This window comes from Nilaparvata lugens, chromosome 6 (genome assembly GCF_014356525.2).
Source record: "Nilaparvata lugens isolate BPH chromosome 6, ASM1435652v1, whole genome shotgun sequence".
Classification (NCBI taxonomy): domain Eukaryota; kingdom Metazoa; phylum Arthropoda; class Insecta; order Hemiptera; family Delphacidae; genus Nilaparvata; species Nilaparvata lugens.
The window spans coordinates 16,722,692-16,746,027 of NC_052509.1; the positions used below are offsets into that span (position 1 = coordinate 16,722,692).

A 23,336-nucleotide genomic window follows, 5' to 3' on the forward strand; every position below is an offset into this window, starting at 1 on the left:
ACATCTCACCCTATTCTAGTTCTGTACTCACATAATATCACCTTTATTTCTAGTACAGCAGTTGCAGTAATGTATATCTATGTAGCACGTGATATGATCTATATTTTTGGCAAGCGCGTGCAGTAAAAGCCAAACATGATGGCGGTGGTGCGGGAGGGGTGCAGGGGTGAGATCCCCCTTTCAGTACCAAACCATAAAGCATCCCCCATTTCTATGGGCTAGGCTGTTGGCTCACTCTTGTATGATGAGTCACTACATATTCTGTAGACACACCACTTGGAAGTGAGAAGGGTGCATCAGTCTACATTGAGATTCACGTTAAACTGTCAGCATTCCTTATTAATAGCATCGATGCTACCCATTCAACCCCTGCTGACAGATTGGCAGAACAGCTTAGGGTCATATTTTTATATTGCTGGGGCTCAAAATATTCCAGTTTTACTGCAACACTTGGAGATAGACACGCACAGTGAAAGGCAATCACTCACTATATAGAAGGACTCAATACTTGGTTTGAAACAAGAAAGTAGGAATGAATAGCAAAATCAATCATTCATCTTTGTGTAACTTCTTCCATGATGAAATACCTAGACCTAGGCTACTATTAAAAAATTCTTTAACAAATCTTAAAAAGCATCTTTTCAAGAATGATATGTGATTCAAATAAAAATCAATACAGACATCTAGTCCTGTCAATGAATGGTTATGGAGGGAAACGTTTTTGGAAGACAATTTCTGATCCCGCAGATCTGTTTAGGGTAGTGAGGAGGTAAACATACTAGAAGTCTCCACCCCTACCCCTGTGATAAGGGGGTGGGGGGTTCAAAGGTACCATTTTTGGGTTTATACGGTATTGGTATCTCGAAAACTATGCGTCTTTCGGTCATGACCTACGTCGTAAGGTAACATTTTAGATAAAATCACGCTTTACTCCATTTTCTGCTCTTTTTGGCCGCATACCTCTTCAATTATTAAAGATCAGTGCTCCACCGACATGACTAACAATTCGAAAATGAAGCTTGATGAGTTTCCTATAAGTTTTGTCTTGTAGTTTTGTGATATCTTTAATAGTTTTCAGATAGTGTGAGATTTTCAAAAACACAAGTTTTCGAACATCTTTTTGAAGTTTCAGGCCTTTATAACTCTTCAACAATGCATTGAGAGAATGAATACTGATGGTAAAATTGAAGAGCAAAATCAATCATTCATTTTTGTGTAACTTCTTCCATGATAAAATACCTAGGCCTAGGCTACTATTAAAATTCTGTAACAAATCTTAACAATTCTCCCGTGCTTTGCAGCGTGGAGAATTTGTGTTGTAAAATGCAATCTCCTTATGTCCAGGAAATATCTGAAAATAGAATAATTATTTTGTTGAAAATCACGTCCATAATTTTTATAAGTTAAAAATTTCCGGGGTTCATTATGTCTCGAATCCACAACCTTTGATTCATGAATAGCGCGCGCTACCAACTAAGCTATGGAGTCACTTGGAGAACATGCATTTCGTATCCTATACATGAATAAGCCGATTCCTTTCGATATGCAGGATTGGTGAAAAGTATGGAAACAGCTGTATATTTCATCCACAAGGGGTATTTGATGGTAGGTCAGTTGGAGATCCTATTTGAATAGAAATAACTACTTTTCTGTATAGGCCTACACTTTAGAGTGTCTGATAAGTCACTCCCTATTTTTATACAGCTGTAATTTCTTTATTTATGAACCAACTTTGTCAGAACTACATTTGTTAGATAGAGCACTCCTTGAGGTTGTGTTTAACACCAATTTTCATTTGATTCAGTTTAAAAATGCCCTCTCTCTCTTGACTGTGGAAGAACGAGCCAAAATAGCAGCTCGTTATGAGTTCTGTGGTGCGTGTACAAAGGTGGTGGAGGGCTGAACGAGAGGTCCATGCAACACTGAGATCTTTCTTCAGAATCGTTGCAACAGAGTAACGTGGAAGATCACTTCACGAGATCCTTGACGCAGTGATTTCTTAGGGCTCCTCATGAACATTTCACGAACTCTGTCAACATCCTCTGCTGTCCTTGATCGCCTTGCATCTGCGACACCCCCTTTTGTTAGGAATTTGAAATGGAAATTTTCAACAGTTTTTACATCCAGTTTTGCATGTATCCCTCGTTCAGGACTCCATCATCTTTGTACTCGCACCACAGATCCTCAGACCACAAAACGAGCGGCTATTTCGGTTTGTTCTTCCAGTCAAGACAGGGGGCATTTTTAAACTGAATCAAATGAAAATTGGTGTTAAACACAACCTCAAGGAGTGCTCTATCTAACAAAAAAAGAGGATTATAGATAGAAGAGGAATGAGAAGATAGAAAAAACGTTGAATACACTACTTTATCTACGACCACTCTCAAGCAATGTTAGCAAAGTATAACAAAATTACTGGAAGCATGACGAATTGAGAACTTGACAAACTGAAAACTTGACGTAATGGAATCTTGGAGAATTGAAAATAGGTCTATAACCATCCTCGGAAAGTTGAGAATATATATGCAAAATTTCAAGTGATGATGCCCAGTTCAGTAGTTCAGACGTGATGATGCGCCATTCGTGAATTTCCTATCCCCTACATGTATAAGCCGATTCTTCCTTAATTATTATAGATTTCACTTTTTTATGCTTTCCTTCAATTGTTATAGCAGCTTTAGTAACGGGGGTGAATTCTTCAATTTGGTCGCAATAGATCATTTGACAAAGAAATTTGAAGGGAAAGTCTGGAATCCAATGTTTGACTCTCATTGGAACAGCTCTATTGGGAATGGAAGGGAGATAAACATATCAAAAGTGTCAATCTGTAACACCTTTGCTAATGCTAAAGGTATGGAACTGCTGCGTTGACACTCTTGTTGCAATATGGCTTAGGCCTATATCAGGTTAAATTTTATTTAGAATATTTTGTTAATTCATTACATTTATTCATAGCTTAATAGCTATGTATCAGCTATGTAGATGGCAACGTTTTGGAGTTGAAGAAAGATTATGTGCCGGATGTACAAAAGCCGGTTTCATTTTAATCGTGATTAATTCCACGAGAACCAAGCGGAGAAGCATTTTTTTCGAAAAAGCCTTTGAAAAAACACATTTTTATTTTTGTAGCATCAACATTTATTAGACTTCTACAAAGGACTGCAGTTTCGTGTTAAAACCAACACATCTTTAGCTGTTGTGTGTTGGTTTCAACACGAAACTGCAGTACTAAGTTAATTAAAGTGTAATAAATGTGGATGTGACAAAAATAAAACTGTGTTTTTTCAATTATGGAAAAATTCCACAATATCAATTCTCATTCAAAAATGTTATGAAAAAGCCTTTTTTGATTGCTTCTCATGAAATTAATCACGATTAAAATTTAACCGGCTTTTGTGCATCCGGATCATAAGCTGCTTTTCTAATGACATCAGATAAGGATAACAACACCAATGTTAATCAGGTGCTGATTTTTTCACTAAAAAATATGTCTATTGTTCCTTTAAGAAGAGGTTCGGACTTTGCTCTGTCTCACTGTGATTGTGTTTTGCCACTAATGACGGCTACTAGTGGACACTACTATTGTCCCTGTGTGCAGGGTGCTTTATAGCCCTGACAAGCGGGCATCGCCCTCAGTAATAATTGGTTACAAATTAGAAAAAAATAGATGCTATCTGTATTACCTTGGCCAACATAAAAAATTTACTCTTCAACAGTAGCATGATATATTTGTCTACTTTTTAAAAGTATAAGTTGAAAGTTTTATTTACAAAAATGTAGAGTGCACAACGCACTGTTAGGTATTGGTGCTGATCCTGTGCTATCTGAAAACTTACACAAAGAGTGGATGGCACTGCATATTATATCAGTATAGTGATTCAAATTCAAATGTATAGTTTCATCAGCAATCGACAGGATTACTGGATTCAACAGCAATCAGCAATTGATGAAATAAATCAACCAATCTGTTTACTGCTGAGAGATAGATGAACGATTCAGAGATAAATTCTGATACAGTAGCAAAATAGTTTTCAGAATAGAGTATCCTGAAAGTAAGATGTGAATAATTACACAGGATTTTATAAATAATTGATAAATGAATTCATAATATCGCTTTTATTATAGGCACTTGACATGGATGATTCACGTCTAACAAGGATTAAAAAACTATATATTTTACGTTATCTACTAATAAATAAATAAATATAATTTTATTGCCATGAAACATACATGTTATGAGCAACGTCATATTTACAATAATTTTGGAAATTTACAAATTTTCAATAGTTTAGTCAATAATTTATAACATTAAATACAATTCTTGTAAATAATTTAAAGCATGGATTTAAAGTTAAAAATACTCGTCAAGAGAATAAAAAGGATTTTTGACCAACCAGAAATATAATTTTCTTGTGAACACGTGAAACGGAGCTTGGGCCTTGGCCTTGTGGCAGTCTATTGAATAACAGTAGGCTATATCTCTTCTGAGGCGGTGCTCTGGCAGATTTTTCTTAGTATAGAAGATAACTGTGAATATATTAAGGTTAATTATAGTGAGAATTTCCAAACAGGGGTCTACAGTGGGACTTGACACTTGAGTAAAAACTCAACACTTCTCATACCCCCCGTAAGACTAGCTTATCCAGCAATAAATCATGCTCTACAAAATCGAATACTCGGCTGAGATCGCAAAAGGTACCGTAGGCTGAACAAAATCTCTCTTCAAAAGCCTTGAGCAATTTTCTTATAATTGTATCCACAGCATGAACCGTCGATCGAGCCTTCCTAAAACCGAATTACTCATCAGAAAGTATGTTATGTGCATTCAAAAAATCACACAAGACACAACTTCAATACTTTCGAAATTATGGGCGTTAGGGATATTGGACGATAACTAGAAGAACAACCTTTCTTCCCTTTTTTATAAATAGGCACTACCCTGGATAATTTGAGTACCTCATGAAATACACCCTCCTTCAAGCATTTGTTAATACAATGAGTTAAAGGAACTACTATGTAACCAATCATCTGTTTTCGCAAATTACTCGATATATCATAGATATCTACACAGTCAGAGGGTTTTAAGTTATTCACATCTTCAAATATTGTCTCCATTGGAACCTCCTTGAATGATAACTTTTCACTTACTCTTATTCTTGGCACACTGATTCAAAAGTTCAGACACAGTTTCACGAGGCCTCACAATATTACTCACGAATAATACCTACAGACTCAACACAGAAATTATTAAATTCATTTGGTGATATTACAGAGCATTCTTGTTGTTTACATTTTGCAACTGAGTTAATTAGGTTCCAAGCTTTCTTACATTTATTTTTAGATGACTCAATACAAGTTATATTTGCTCTTAGCCTTGTTTACAACATTATTTCTGTAATTCCTGTAATTTGCTTTTAACAGATCTGTTTTATTCAATCTAAATAATTCTAAACAAAAACTCAACTCACGTTTCAAGTTAGCCAGTTAAGACGAATTTCAAACCTATTGGTTTTATGTTTTTTATCTTTATTTGCATTGGGATTCACTTTACATGTACGCCTGGGAATGGTATTTTCAAATATATTATTAAAAGTATTAAACATTTTCTCAAATAGTAAATTTGAAGAGCATTGATGGTTATTGCTAAACTACCAATTCCAACCATAACTGGAAATCGCATTCTTACAATTAACAAGTTTCTCCTCATTGATTGGCATCGAGATACCTTGGATCAATATTGCCATGATTCCGCTTATCATGATCATTCTTTGATATTTTCCGCTTTGATACATTCTTATTCAATCAAATAAACTGTTAAATGAATATGCTGTATAATAATAAATTGTGTCAATGCACAAAGTTCAATAGAAATAGTTCTCTTGGTGATTAATAACAACTTAAAATTGGCAAAAATGTATTTATCTACCGAACTGTATTATCACTTGGAATATGGAATATAGGCTACTGGGAATATAGCGAACCTGGAATATAGGCTAAATATAGGCTACCAGTATATTTCATCTTTGTACGCTACATTTTCAACTTCATAGCTTGGTCTAGTAAATATCAGTCTTAAATACACAATTTTTATATAAAAACTAATTTCATAACTTTCCGAATAAAAATGCACAGATACTAGAATAAGAATGAACACAAATTCATTGGTACATGTTTTAAATATAAACTGTGGTAACTGATGAATAAATCTTAATTTTAAGTCGAATAAATCTTAATCCACAATGCTCAAATCTTACAGCTTATTTCTAATACAATAACTCATTGATAATAGGCCTAAAGTGATTAATCGTGCACTTACAGTCAATAAGAATGAACATATAAAAAAAGCACTTACAGTCAATAAGAATGAACATATAAAAAACATAAATTCATTAGTAAATGTTTTAAATACAAACTGTGATAACTGACATTACAGTTATTGGAACTGGTCCGAAGATAATAATTTAATAATTTCTGGTGCATAAAACTAATTTAATAACTTTACAAATATAAATGCACAGATACAAGAATAAAAAATTGTAAGCATGTTTATCTACAATTCTTTGAACATTATAAACATCTACTATAAATTATAAAGTATAAATATACAGTTTGGAGTATATTATGTATTAATCTATATTATCATATTGATAGTCGGATAAATCTTAATCCACAATGCTCAATAATTCTTACAACAAACCAATCTTATTTCTAATACAATAACTCATTGATATTTAAGTAATTAATTGTGCACTTACAATCAATAAGAATGAACACATAAAAAACACAAATTCATTAGTAGCCTGAATGTTTTAAATATAAACTGTGGTAACTGTTATTACAGTTATTGGTACTCGTCCGAAGATAGTAATTTAATAATTTCTGGTGCACAATAAATATCTAAATGCTTTTCAAAGTAAGAAATTATCTGTTGTTTCTTATTAGGTTCCATCTCTTTCTGATATACTGTCATGCCATATTTATGTAGCATTTTGTAGATGAATGGATGCAGAATAGTCTGCTCATTATTCACGAAAAATAAAGGCCTATGCACAAGTAAATCTCTAACAATTTTGATCAAACCCAAATTGTCGCACTCCTTGACGAGATCCACAAAACTTTCAAAACCGTATCTCTCTACAAGCTTTGGCAAATTATTCGAGAAAAATGACAAAAACTTCTTAATTATTTCTTGGATGAAATCATTAGTTTTATTCAAAATATGAATGTCGTGTCTTCTAGTTAACATGTAGAAAATATCATAGACATGGATTTTGAGGCTAGGAGTCTCCAACAAGTGTTTAATTAAAAGAGGATAATGAATGATAGACATTGATTCGTCTCTAGGAACAACAAATTCCAATTGATTGTCAGTGTTGAACGATACCAACTGTTTGAACAGGTATCGTATTTGGAATTCGATTGGGGTATCATTTCGTGGTACAATGTATAGAGATAAATTAATGTTTTCAACCAGTCCATTTTCTATGCCATTTTCTGCGAGTGAAAGCCAACAAATCCTTGTTTTTTCAACAACATCCATTAGACATTTGAATCCCATGTATTTTATATTATTCGCATAGAGATCAATGTAATTTATTCTGGTTTGGGGAAGGACTTGAGCAAGTAATGAAATATCTTTTCCCACTAATTTATTAAAGCTCAAATCTAGAGATATTACACGAGAATCTGCCAAAGTCTTTGCTAAATATTCAATCCCATTTTCGCTTCTTCCCAAGTTATTATGGCTTAGATCAAGATACATTATGTTACAGAAAGTGCTTTCGCGTCCATCAATTACTTTACTGAGATCTCTTAAAATGATCTCCTCTTCTATATTACTGAGCTTCACTGAAATCACAATTAACTGCCTAACTAATTCTAGAGCACTTTTTCGGCAGTTGTTAATTACTACCCTTAGAACGTTGCTTTTCTGAAATATTGGAACAATAGAAGAGATTCGAAAAGTATAATTGATTTCAATTTCAGTAATATTAATATTATCAAATACACCAAAAAACTGCGATGGACTTTCTTCTAGTATAAGATAACTGATACCAGTTTCACAATAGTTGGCATATTTAATGAGATTTTCTAGTTCTTTAGTGTACCAGAATGTATGATTTATTTCAATAGAGCATCCTGGATATCTGAATAGAATCAAACGTTCATGTTCTTGGTTCATTGGTGGATTCTCCATAATGTTATTGAAATCGAATATAACTTTAGTTTTATAATTACATTGTAGAACACTTGCGCATATCTGGTGAGCCACTTGGGGCGAGATTTGATTGCCACGTAAATCAAGTTCATCCATTTGAGTAGTTGTACATTTAAGGCACTCAGCTAGATACTCGACCTCTTCATCCCCTATTAAATTGGAAGCTAGATTGAGTAACCACATTCGGGACCCACGAAGTCCATGCGCCAAATACTTGACGCCATCACAACCAATTCTATTACTTGAAACATTCAACCAGAAAATCTGAGCCAGCACTTGAGATAAATAAAAAGCTCCTCTACAAGTTATATTGTTACTGGAAAGGTAGAGATGAGATATTTGAGTATCAACAAGATGTTTAGCTAAGTATCTAAGACCATCGTCGCCAATGCAATTGGACGACACGTTCAGTGATGTTACGTGAGATCCCACTAACCCTTGCGCCAAATACTTTAAACCTTTACAACTAATGTTGTTTTTTTCCAGTGTTAATTTAGAAATTTTAGTGGATACAAGAATTTTAGCCAAATGCAATGCACCAGCCCAACCTATTGAGTTCCGATTCAAATAAAGTGAATCAATTTGTGATCCTACCAAGCCGAGTGATAGATAGTACATGCTATCACAATTCAAGTTCACATCGCTAAGGTTCACAGAAGTGATATTCACTAAGCTCAGCTGTTTACACAAAGAAAATAATTTGAAACGACATAATAATCTAAATCCACTCAAATCAAGATATTCACTGACATGCAAACTCTGTAAGACTTTATCTCCAAGATATCTAAGATAATGATTATCTACACTTAAACATCCATAACTAAGATCGAGAGAAGTTAGTTTAGTGTTCTCCAGAACAGAACCCAAATAAAAAGCATTACAACAAATGGTGTTGTAACTGATGTCGAGGAATGTGATTTTTGTTTTTGGCAAACACATGACAAGGTTCATTATGCTATCACAATCCAAATAATTTCTAGAAAGACTCAGTGATGTAATTTGAGTAGATCCAAGAAATGGAACTAAAGACTGGATACCATCTGGGCCTAAATAATTTGAACTCAAGTTGAGAATAGATAATTTTGAATACACCATGGAAGGTGCTAATAGTCTCATGCTTGCACCATACATGTTATTGTCAGATAGGTCAAGTGAGGTGACTTGTGAGTTTTGCAGCAATTTACCAAAGCAGTTCTCATAAGTATTATCTGTGTTCTCAAGGTCATCCGGTAATAATATTGAACAACAATTCCACCTTAAATGTGTAATATTCGCATTCAGTAAACACAGTTCAAGCAGCTTCATGCTATCATGGTGATGTTTAATTCTTCTTATATCGATAGACGTGGTTTTTGTTGACATTAAAACATCTGCTAGAAATTTAATATCACTAACCGACAATCTATCCAAGTATAATGAAGTTATATTTGAGTTAACCAAGCAATGGGCAACTGAATTCATCCAATTATTATCACCATCAAAAATAGGACTTATCTTGAGACTGGTTAAGGGAGTATCTTTCAGAACGTTTGCCAAACTATCAAAAGTGGGTATGCTTTCATGACAATAAGTTAGACTGAGTGAGATTATTTTCGTGTCAACCAAACTATTGAAAAAAATTGGCGATGCGGTGTTGACTTCTGAACCAAAATCGGTAACGTCAATTGACGTAATCTGAGTGTTCTTTAGAGACTGAGAGAAATATTTCAGACCATCACTACACAAATAATTGCAGCTAAACTTGAGAGCTGTAATTTTTGTATCAACTAATGACAATGCCAATGTTTTCAAGAATTCACTGTTTAATTCTATAAACCTGATATCAAGTGAGGTGATTTGCGTGTCTTTCAGAACCCCAGCTAAACAATTCAACCCATCAATGCCAATAAGTTTATTATCTTGCAAGGAAAGAGAGATAATCTTGGTATTCACCAAACACGGAGCCAATATCATCAAGCTATCACATTTTAGGCGATTTTCACTGAGGTCAAGTGTGGCGATTTGCGTGTCTTTAAGAACATCAGCTAAGAACTTGAAATCATCATCTTGTATACCACATTTAGTTAAATCAAGAGACATTATTTTTGAACCTTTCAAACAGGGAGCCAACAATTTCAAGTTCAAGCCATTGCCGGCAAGATTAAGATTTGTTATTTTAGTATCTTTCAATATTGTAGCCAAAAAGTTCATTCTATCTTCTCCTACTTTAGTATTCAAATTATTACTCAAATCCAGTGAATTGATATGGGATTCTGGTAAATGCTTGGCAAAATCATTAAGCAACTCAGATATGAGATAATTTCTTCCAAGAGCCAAACAAGTGAGATTTGTATCTTTCATAGCTCTCCCTAAAAAGCACAATCCATGATTAAACATAATTACATCATTAAAAAGGCTTAAATATACTGTTTTGTTTCTCATTTTGATAAAATTCAGCATCCGATTCATATAGATTAGAAGCAAAGTTGTATCAGGTAATTCTAGGTACTTAGTCCATAAGCCTTCATCAGGGTTGTCAATAATTTCATCCTCATTTAGTGTAAAAACTGTTGGTCCTTTCAAGTGAGATGTGGATGGTGTTTCCAAATGGGTTGAACAATGTGGAGTCGATTCTGTTGTTTGACAAGGTCGATGTTTCCGGGAGTAGTCGAACTTATCCTTGATGAAGATTGCATTCGTCTGAATGTCCAAGTTACTTAAAGGATAGTTCTTGATAATCAGACAAGTGAACCGAATATCTTCATGTGATTGGTTATCGGATTCCATCAAGAAATTCATGACATCGGCATGGCTCAATAAGCCATTCAATATGGAATTATTGCTAGCCAGTGGCTGCTCACCGTTCACATCCATTTCATTCAGAGAGGGCAAATTGTGTTTGAAGAGTAACTGCACAAAAAATCAACAAAGTGAATTACCAAGTGAATTAATAGACTTGTAGAATTATCCTAGAAACTTTAATTCAAAGGAACAGATGAAGGAAAGAGGGAGGATTTTTTTCAGTTGGTTGTCAAATAAATTCAAATCAATAGATGAATTTAAATTCAATTCCAAATTAATGGATGAATGAAATTGAAAAAAATGAAGGAATATTTGATAGGCCTATCTCTGTATTCTTTGCAGGAGTTTAACGACAGCGATTATTGATCTTATTGACTTTTTATTCTGTATCAACTAATTTTATAGCTTAAAAAATTTGACACTATTCGTATGGGTTTGTACATGTTCAACAAATAAAAGTTTTTGTTTTCTATTCTAAATGAGGGGAGTTGAATAATTCATCAATAATAAGAAACCTTCATGAAGAATAAGCTTTTCAAGCCACATGATCACATGAGTGTTAATTAATCCTTACAATTGAGGGACCGAACTCTGGTTGTTTGTTCAAAAGGATACAGAAAACATTGAAAAATGAAGCCTTGACTTTGAGTTTTATAGAACGATATAAGTTATTATTCCTAATTTATTCACTAATATTATAAGGCGATATTACATGAATAGTAATGAATATTATTATCATCATCCTTGCATATAGAAGAACTTAGCAAAATAATATGATTGTATGGTAAGATATGTTTTGGTATTTCTCCATAATTGAAAGAATGTTGTCAATAGCACTATAATTTGGCATTGGCTTTATATTGTATATTTTGGTATTGGAAATGCAGAGTGTTTACGAACTCTGTAGCCTATAAGTATGTAATTTCATTTAAAATCTCTACCTTATGAGCTATTATAGAAACAGTGAATTTTGTTTTTCTGGCTCTGAATTTTGTAGAATTACCCAAACATTTTTCAATAAATGGTGATTCCAGTTTAATATTTTTGTATTTTATCCATTTTTTCAAACGTCAAAATTTTAAATTCTTAGTTTTTGTTTGAAAATGAATTAAATTTCTGGAAAGTGAAATCATAACCCTATTTTGGACTTGTTTTTTAAAATGTTATCTAAGTTTGGGAGAGAAATAGTACAAGACGTTTTCTCTCAGTTTTTCTGTCCCGGTCAGTGCTTTCTTATAAAAATAATAAATAAAAATAAATCTATTATGTTCGGTTATTTCTCTATAGATTATTTTCTATAGGAAGTAGGCTGATTTTATTAGAAAATCTATAAGTGAATTTAATAGTTGTGTAATGTAATTACGTGCATTGGAATAATTGAATGTTATGATGCCATCGATCCCATAAGTGTGGATAATAGATGAAGCTAAAGGTATTAATTCAAAAAACATACTTTACTGAAATTTAGCAATAATTGTTTACAAATTCAGTACAATTCGAGTAAAGCGCATTTTTTCAAATGTATTTGTTCTTTTTACCAATTCATGTATACGATTCAAGATAATTCAAAAACACATAAAAATAAGAACAAAATAAAAGAAATGGAATACAAACCAAGTACAGATATTTATACAACATAATAGGCTTCGTGGAGGATTGAGTTGAAATAGGGGCGTATTTGATTAATAGAAAATAGTATAGGAAAAGTGGGCGAATTAAAACAAAAACGGACAAATGTGCTAAGTACCAAACAAAACCTGATCAGCAACTGTGAGCACTGATTCATTTGGAGCATTAATTATTTTGAAACATAGCCACTTACCTATGTGATAGATTTATGTGATTCTGCCTTCAATATCGGTGATAGTCTAGTAAAGAAGATATGTACAGAATTTGGTTTATCCTCGAGACTCAACACTACTCGCCACATACTCTTAAAAAACCAATTTTCCACTCGTTGTCAGTAGACTTAACTCTGAAATGAAGAACATTCAAATGAGTAAATTGATAAAATTATTGTTCCACATTTTCAAGTTTGATTCCTCTTTGGTTCAGAGTAGTTTTATGTTATGTTTGAAGGGACGGATTCAAGGATCCAAAGGTTTAAAAAACCTCACACGTCGACCGGAGCTTATTGTGTGTCCCAAGTATGTTAGTTAGGCAAACCAAAACCAAACAAACAAAAACAAACCTGTGTCCTTTATAAGATCCAGGATTTTTCCTATACTAACATTCCATTCTTCACATGGTTGCTTCAGCCAAACAGAGCCCTTCTCCTTGCCCCTAGTCTCTCGTAATCCAGTGTGATATGCTTTGTCAGCCTCTTCAGACTGATTGGTCCTTGTGACCTACGTGAGTTCCACTCTTGGCCTTTTTTGTAGGTCCTGCCGCTGAGGGAGGGGACGCCAAATTGCTTCTAGGGCGCCTGGCACCTGGCCACCCTCGACTCAGCCTCTTGACCCACATTTGTGCCTGGAGTTTCACCCATCTCTGGTCTCTTGCGTTTTTGGGCTGTCTTGATCAATAGAAGCCTTCTCAATGTTGATAGCCTCTACATAAGAGTGCAACGGAACCACCTGTGTTCCAGAAGAACCCATTTCAGATTGAGGAACCTGCCCTGATGGAGTTTGGTTTTTTTTGTTCATGTGGTTCATGTGAACAGCTAGGGAAGTAGATTCGACCCAGACAGAGCCCCGCAGGCAAGACTGAATACTACAATAGGGTGCCTGGTATCCTGTAGGCACCGTTAGAGACACCATATAAAAGCACCACCCATCAGCACGGTCCATATCACACCTTCGGTTGGCCTAAAAATAAGTAAAAATATAGCCAAGGAAGGCCGACAGATAGAAAAAGAAAGAAAGAATGGCACACAGCTAAGTCAATGGAAAAGGAAAAAGTGTCATTCTAGAAATGAAAAGTTCCAAAGCATTAAGAAGAAGAAGGGCTTTGGAAAGGGGGTTCCTTTTAGACTAAAAGGCAAACCAACTGTTATCTCCTACTGGATACTTTGGGTGTATTCTGGTTTTCAACAAATTCTTGAGTCCAATGTTTGACTCAGAGTTCCCCTAACCCACAGGGCGCAGAGTAGTCTTAGAATATAGTTAATATTACATTGAATACCAGTTTCGACAACCAGTGGGTCGCCAAGTCTCGGCCGACCATCAAATTTTGGCTCACCGGCTGGTGTCTCACTCGGGTCGCCAGCCCGGCACCCAATCCTGGTTCACATTTGGCCCTCAACGGTTGCGTTGCTCTCTGGCGATCCACTGGTAGTCGAGACTGGTGGCTCAATGGAATACAAGATTCATTAAGGTTCAATTCCTACAGAAACGCTGTATTAACGTATATTTTAGGCATAGTTGATATAAAAATAGACTACAATAATTTACTTACAGTAATATACACTAGCCGTTAATACAGCGAAGCTATTGCCACGTGCCTAGATTTATTGATTAGGAATTGTACCTTAGAGAGGCTGATAAATTTAAGTGTCCAATTCCTAAGCAATGACTGTAAGAGTTGGGCTTTATTCTGTATTAAAAACTTAAGTATATTACTGTAATCTTATAACTATATTATTTATTAATTTATTCATTCACAATGGAGACAACGGGTTTCCCCAAATATGTATCCTTTACAATAAAAATCTTACAAATACAAATGAAAAAAAAGATAAAAAATAATACAAATGAAAGAAATAATAATTATGCAAAAAGAAATGATACAGATAACAAAATAGTACGGTACCTAACTCAAGAAATACAAAGATTTAAAATACTCATGGAAAAAAGTAAAAATAAAAAATATGAAGAATTCAAAAATGTCAAAACTTATTTTGCGAAAATAAAAATTGAAGAATATATTAACAAATAATAAACAAAAATTCAAAGAATATAATATCAATAGATAATAACATTCATATCTGAACGACGTCCCAAACCATAAGCATATCCACACTAATTCACCAGAAATTTAGTTGATCAGTTCAATGTTTATATAAAATTATGATATAACGCTTTCCGGAATTTAGCGCGAGAAAACCAGAAGACATCCAGGTGCCCAGACAAACTTCTTTGCAATCTATTAAGAGGAGAGTTGTAATTTCTGAGTGTTCTTGATCGAGGAACCGAAAAAGAAAACTCAGAGCGCCGAGTCACTGGTGAGATATTTATATTCATTTTGGAGAGCAAATATTATGGTGGATCAATTTCATCATTCAAGATTCCAAAGAGGAACATACGCATTACTTTTAAGGATGTCGTATGGAATAAACTCCTCAATGACTCTGTTGGGATGTCAAATGGACAAAAACGATTGACAAAACTATGGTCGATTAAAACGACTATAGCAGTTGATAAAGGTCAGCTTCACGACTGGACAAGCGACGACTTTAGTCTGTATTACTGTAGATACATAATATTTTTTTGTGTCTATAATTATGTCAAATATAGCAGTTAATACAGTGCGACTACAGTCATCGCTTCGAAATTACCGTAGACATTTAGGATGAATGCTACAAAATTTTTATCTTTTTAAAAAAATTGTATTTGGGTACAATCATTTTGAATACAGACAGTATAGCATAAATTTAAAATTTAGTTTTCTGGGCAGTACTCTTCCTTCATAAAATATAAAAACTATAGGCCTAATTATAACAAGTTATCAATATGACAATGTTATTAAATTAACTTACTTGATACAAATTTCTTTACCTCACGGGGCTCACTGTTGAAATTTCTGTAGTCAAGAAATGTATAGAGGTTAGGATGGATCGAAAAACGGTTTTTTCTGCAATCAAATTCTAATATTGCGGAAAATTTGTGCATAGACATCAGTGTACATGAAAAAAATGCTATCTGAAAATTTGAATCAGCGCATGAGGCCTAAAGTTACGAAAATTGTAGAAAAAATGGTAAATTTCAAAGAATTAATCAAGAATATTTTTGTTCTAATAGTGAAAAAAGGGTTTATAAGAATAAGAGTGTCATTAATGCATAAAAATTATAATCAGACCTAATTTTTTTAAACTAAATTCACGCAAAAGACCTAAAGTTACGGTTTTTATTGCAAAAAATAAATATTTTCCGATTTTTTAATCATTTTCAAACTTGCGCTAAAACCATATAAGTTGTATTTTTACTCTAAAAGCGTGAATATCAGATAATAAATAATGTATATTATCCAGAAAATAATTATAATGCAGCTACCAGCTCTTTTCCGCACTTTCCCACCTCCACCCTAATAAACCAACCAACCAGGGTGAATTCTATTCATGCAATATTTACAATGTTCATAATATTTACTATGTCCTATAATACTTAAAATGTTCAATAATATTTACAATGTTCATGATATTTACATTATCAATAGTGACAGTCTTCTTTGTACAACGTAACAGGCTACTTACGTAGAAGCTCCTTTGAACTCTGACTTAGAATTGAAAGTATAGGCATCAGTTGTCTTGAATTTAATGTAGCTCTAATGTAACCATCTCGATTTTTATGGCTACACACTTTTTCTGCTGCTTCAGTTACCAGTTTAACGCATCTTTCAACTGACTGGGTGTGGCATGGAAATTTGAGGTAATTGAAATCAGATACCACTTTGTCTTTCAATAAAGAAGCAATGCATCTTAGACAGTAGTGGAGGCGGTGTTAACTTGCAGATTGACCAATCAATTAGTTCGGTATAGTCGTTTGCACTAAACTTTATTGGGGGTATTTTGAAGTCTCTCACATCACCTCCAGCTGATAGATCATTATTTCTGGATTTAAGAATCCTGTGTCCAAGCTCTCTTATGTGTGTTCTATCGTCCATTATCATTGCCATCATCAAATTCTCAGGGTGGCAGAAAAACGCGTTTTTATTTCTTTAAAATTTTCCTTTGAATAACAGGGTCTATCTCTAAAGGTATATTTCCTGATTCTTTGAAAATCTCAATTATCAGTCCAATTTTTAAATCGGGAAAAAGAGACAATCTAGAAAACTACCGACCAATTTCAAAACTGTCTACACCAGAAAAAATATCTGAAAGATATTTACTCACAAATTTAAATAAATATATATCTGAAAATTATATTCTATCCAATATTCAGTATTGTTTTCAAAAAGGGAAATGCATAGAAATACTTTTATCAAATTTTTCACATAAAATCAATACTTTCTTGAATGACAGATATCATGTGTTAGCCATATTTATAGATTACTCAAAAGCATTAATTTGACACCCTTAATCATAATTATATTGTTGAAAGACCTAAATAGTATCGGAATAACTGAAAACACACTTAGATTATTTGAGAGTTATCTGAAGGATAGATATTTTAAGGTTAAAATTGATGACAACCACAGTGATTTTGTCAGAAATGATGATTTTGGAGTCCCTCAAGGAAGTATACTGGGTCCAGTTCTCTGTAATATCTATGTTAATTCCATATCAAGTGTAATAACATGGAGAAAGTTTTATGTATGCTGATTACACGGCTCTATTAGTCGCGCATAGAGATCCAAGGGTGGCGGAACAATTACTCCAATCAATCATATTCTTAGATGGTCCCATGATAGAAATTTTGTAATTAACACGAAAAAAAAACAGTTTTAATGCACTTCAAATCTCCCCATATTAAATGTGAAGAAACTCCAACAATCTCTGTTCATAATTGTAAGTGCCTCTTCACCAACTCTTTTGAAAACTGTGACTGTCCATCTTTGTCTTGGGTGAGTGACACACGTTACCTTGGAATAATGATAGATAGTAGCATGAGATGGCATTCTCAAATTGACAATATATCCAAGAAACTCCAGGCATTAAGCATTAAAATATATTATTTACATAAAAACATCCCTGTTGATTGCCTGTATTTAATTTAAAAGTCGTTAATAGAATCCATTATAAGATATGGAGTTGAATCATGGGGTTGTGCAGCAAATTACTTATTATTGAGAGTAGAGAAAATACAGTTGAGGATCCTAAAAGTTATTGCGTCTAGAATACCTCATCTAAACTTGAATTTGAACAGCCCTCAAACCCTACAATTTTTTTATCAAACTCTGACACCTAGAAATTTTTACACCTTCAAAATAATAGTATATTTCAAAAATAATTTCCATTATAGATTTTTAGCTCCTCCTGCCCATTACAATTTCAGGTCACCAATAATATACAAAATTCCCCGATTTAATAATATTTATGGAAAAAGATCCCTGTTCTACCTTTCCTTTTCAACAAACTACCTGCAAACATAACAGACTACTTAAAAACGGATGTAATGATCTATGTAATAAACAAATTAGCTCTCGATTTCAAGTTGATAAAATCAAAATGATAATAAAATACAGTGATAATAGAACTCTGAAATAAACAATTAATATTTATTATCATTATTTGAATAATAATTCCTTATAGGCCTGCATTCGATGGACTTTTTTTTCAATCAGCTCATTTTGCTGGTTCCAAATTATTTTATCTGTTGTAAAGTCACTGCCGCCAGTGACGACTAATAATTTAGTAATAATTAATATTGTATAAAAATTTCCTCCTTCATTCCTTCCTTAACCCCTTTAAGTTCTTTAATTACCTAACTCCTTATTTATCATGCTTATAATAAATGTTATTTATTATGTATGAATGTTATTTATTAACTCTATTTATTTTTATTCTAACTATTATGTTTCTTATAATTTCTTATTATGATTTCGTTTATTGTATATTACTCTTGATTGACAACAAATAAGCTATTTTATTTATACTTAATTTCAATTTAACGTTGTGAATAATTTTGTTTTGATCTGGCACCTGCTGAAAACCCAATTTATACAGGACCCAACAATGTAAGAATGTTTTTATAATAAAATTGATTGATTACATGTTTGATGTTGTCCGGTAAATGCCTCGTTGATTTGACGACCTTCAAGATATGTTTCGGTACATCTTTTACGGTATAGTTTCTTTTTAACTGCACCAGTTTGGTTTGATATAAAAAAAACTAAGTCGTCATAATGACTAGTTAGCAAGGATCTGTAATTCAATTGTTGGATTATTTTGGGATATGTACAATCTAAAGACACGGTTGGCACAGGTTCGCAAGCGAGAGTGGCTGATGCATCCTGGGTCCCTAGCAGCCAAATCTGGATCACACTTTCCTGTATTGAATGCTCTATATATATCGAGGAGATATTTTTGATCTTTACTTATAGCATTGGTTTTGATATCTATATCTTCTGATCACATTGGTAGGTAATTCACAATGGGCAGTTTCTCACAACTAGGAAGTTGCCTTCCAACTGGACCGCTAAAAGATGATTGGCTTGTTGTCGTCTCATCCAAGTAGTCAAACAGATGTATATAGGGTAGCTCATTGAAATAGAGTAGGCAGATAAACCACTGTAGAGGACGACGACATTTCATTTCGATGTAATGTACAACCCCACTTTTCAACCCTGTGTTTGTGGTACTGTCCCGTCACAACCAATGGCCTCCACTGCATTAAAATCAAATCCATTTTTTCTCATGTATTCGTAGATACTATCAGAAATTTCAACTCCAGTACCTTTCTTTGGTGTTACATGCCCAATATTTTTACCACCTGGCTCGCTTATCAAGCTCATGTATTCTTCTTTCACACTTCTCCTGTACATTTTAGCTCCAATCTTCTCTTGAGTTATACCTAGTAGTATCTCTCCTTCCATCGAAAGATTGAAGTTTACTTCTTTTATTTGATGGTCTTCTTCATTCGATGGAATATGGCGACAAAAACCTACATCATAATCAGAACTAGTTTTTTCTTTACTGCACTATTGCATTTTTACTTGTGATGGAAATACTAGGATAAAGTATTGAGATTGGAGGAGATTCTTGAGTCAACAACTGCTCTCTTCTTTCTACTCTTTTTTTTTAATTTTTCAGTTTGCATCTAAACTTCCAATAATCATCTTCCTGGCAGTTCTTTGGTCATGCATGAATTTCAACTCAATGTCTGGAACTTTTTCCACTTTTTCACATACACAATCTATAGTCAAAGAGCCAGCTGTGTCACCCCTACAAATAGTCTCACATGTACATCACATTCACATGCAGCAATATCAAAAAGTCTGGTTTTTGCATTCTGAACTAAAGCTTCAACTTTTTTCTTATAAGAATCTTTTTCACAGTCTCGATTGAAAGATTTTTTCAACCCAGAATACAAATTATAATATGATAGGATCATTTGAACTACACGAGTATGTGTTACTGTTGGGATTGTAGCCTTGTTATAGATCTCAACTACGTGAGTTGCTACGGACTCGGCGACTGATTGAAATCCTAACTTTCTCCTATTCTTAGGGTTGGAAAACAATGAACGTTTAAACTTCTCATCTAAGCAGCATAGCAGTAGATCCTTCGTATGTAGGCAGCGATATATATTCCACTTAGTTCCTTAGGTACTCCGATAATAGGGCACGTAATCGACTGTCTTGTAATATGCGAAGATTTTTCAGAAGCCATTTCAAATCTAACAAAAAATAATTCCTCATTCAGCTGGTGTTGAACCGCGAATGCAGACTGTCGAGAGTGTGGGGGGGAGTCTCTCGTGCTGGGCGAGATTCGTCGGAGGGGAGTAAAATTTGTAGATGATCCAAATCTCATTACATTCAAATCTTGGTCAACTCATTGAGAGAATAGCAATATGAGGGTGAGTCCATCAGTTTCTGGCGGAAGGGAGTAAGGGTTGTTCTTTCGCCTCTAACCATGGGGGACTTAAATTCGGCGGAGGGGAGTAAAAATTGTAGACGATCCAAATCTCATTTCAGACTTAGTCGACTCATTGAGAGAATACCACAATGTCTGGGTGAGTCCATTGAGTTCTGGCGGAGGGGAGTAAGGGTTGTTCATTTGTAGTATTTACAATATTAGAGTAAAAATACAACTTATATGGTTTTAGTGCAAGTTTGAAAATGATTAAAAAAAAGGAAAAATATCGATTTTTTGCAATAAAACCCGTAACTTCAGGCCTTTTGTGCGAATTCAGTTTAGAAAAATTAGGTCTGATTATAATTTTTATGCATTAAGGACACTCTTATAAATCCTTTTTTCACCATTAGAACAGAAAATATTCTTGCTTAAATTTTTTACAATTTTCGTAACTTTAGGCCTCGTGCGCTTATTCAAAATTTCAGATAGAATTTTTTTCCTGTACACTGATGTCTATGCACAAATTTTCCGCACTATTAGAATTTTATTGCAGAAAAAACCCGTTTTTCTATCCACCCTGATAGGTACCGTCTAGAGGAGTTTATTCAGAGTATTAGGCTTGACATTAGGCTACATAGATGTAGGCTAGATGATTACATAATAGTAAGCTACAATATCATCATTGGTTACAAACTTTAGACTAATGATGAAAAAAAAATAATTTCAATAAGAAAATGTGGTCTCCACATTGAATAGGTATTTGTCGAGAAACAACTTTTTCGAACATTTTAAGTAATTATTCAAACATAATAAAGTAGGCTAGCCTATTTATACTTACAAAGAAGTGAGCATTTTCTTCACTTTGAAGAATAATAATGCAATTTATAAGTGTTCTTTCTAGATAAAAATATTTACGGGAACATTCGTTGCTAGAACTCATTCTGATTTTCCTGCATATTATATCGTTGCTGAAAAAAATGTAAACAAAAGCTCAACAAACTCACAAAACTTTGATTTTTTAATGGGCTGCACCAGACTTGACACTTGGAGCGACCCCCCAAGAATGTGAAAATGAGCAGCAATGCACATACCGTTTTAACGGCGCATGCGCTTTGTATTCATTCGTAGTACCATGAAAAGCCACTGAAAGTGACCACCGCTTGCTCAAGCTTTTAAGTTGGTTAGGAGGATTGTTAATAATTATTTACAAAGTGATGTATAATAATACTATTACTATTATATTTGAAACGTAAATACTATCACTATTATATTTAAAACTTTAAAATAATGTAAGCATCAAAACTAGTTGTTTTTAATTTATTTTATTGGGGAACAGGAGAAACGCCGACAGCGCGCTCGTGGAGAAGATGTGTACTCGTCAAGGGAGAACATAGGCTGAGCGGCTATTATTTAGGTGTAAAAATACCTCACTTGTAATGCACTTATTTTATAAATTATTCGACTGGGAAGGAAATGAAAAATACCTTGAAGATCAAAGAAGATTAAGTGATATTAGTTGCAATAAAGAATATTATGATACTTTATTTAATAAATCATAATATTCATTTATTTTCTGGGTGAAGTGGATATCTTTAGGCTTTATATTGAAAGGATTGAGTGAATAATTTTGTTATTCTTATTACTTACTTACTTACTTCTTACTTCAGTTATCCTCATCATGATCCTAGGAACGGAGAGTTGTCATCGGTTTATCCCCTAAGGGTTTTCTAGCAGGCATCTAGGGCGTCCTGCAATGTAGTTATCGGGTCCTTAGGTGGCGGTATGAGTTCTCATTAGTGTATTCTTCCACTGAGAAGGGTCGTTCTATAAAGTACCTTTTCAATTCTTTCACAAATTGTGTCGGCTCAGTGTGCTTGAGTATTTTTATTTGCTCCGACAACATGTTGAAGAAATATGACCCCATGTAATTTGGTGTGGACTTGAATTTGTTTAACTTGTGCTCTGGGAGATCTAAATTATGACGATTCCTCAAGTTGACATTATGATGACTGCACCTCAAAGAAGGGTTTTGACCTGTGGCTAGTAATATAGTTTCCAGCAGGTAGATTGAAATCACAGTGAGGACCTTATACTCCCGAAATAGCGGCTTGCAGTGTTCCATGTTGTCACGCCTAAGTATTATTCTCATGGCCTTCTTCTGGTGTCAGAGTATCCCATTCATGCAGTTGATTGGTGCTGCGCCCCATGCAACAATACCATAGCGCAGGAGTGAGGCAAACAGGGCATGGCATAGCGCATGTAGGTTATGAAAGCAGTTTTTTTGTTTGTTGTATTCCTGATTCTTCGGATGACATATAATGCTGAGGCTAATCTTTTACATAATTGCTTAGTGTGTTCAATCCAGTTCAGGTTCTTGTCAATGATTATGCCTAGGAATTTGGTGTTATCAACTGTGTCTAATTGGCTGTCAATTTCATTGCATAAATACAATCCTCGATTTCCAGATGTGAATGTAATCTTGACTGTTTTGCCTGCAAACTATAAATTATGGATTTAGATGGACTAATCCAAATAATTTAGGTATTCCATGACATCTATTTTGCTTTTTATCTACTCCAAAACAATAAATGAATTGTGTTTTTCTCAGTTAAGTCTAGAACTTAAATTTAAACCCTACTCCAGTCGAGGGTTTAAAATTACACT

The 23,336-nt window shown here is 34.0% G+C and overlaps 1 protein-coding gene across 1 annotated transcript; it reads right to left on the reverse strand.

The window, feature by feature from the left end:
• Nucleotides 1-4,101: 4,101 nt before the first annotated feature.
• Nucleotides 4,102-21,745, reverse strand: LOC111051382. Its single transcript, XM_039430266.1, has 3 exons — nucleotides 21,511-21,745; nucleotides 12,822-12,974; nucleotides 4,102-11,107 (listed from the first exon to the last, which is right to left on the reverse strand). The coding sequence occupies exon 3, from the start codon at nucleotides 11,069-11,071 to the stop codon at nucleotides 6,842-6,844; it is 4,230 nt and encodes a 1,409-aa protein (XP_039286200.1). The 5' UTR covers nucleotides 11,072-11,107; nucleotides 12,822-12,974; nucleotides 21,511-21,745; the 3' UTR covers nucleotides 4,102-6,841.
• Between the last annotated feature and the right edge of the window lie 1,591 nt (nucleotides 21,746-23,336).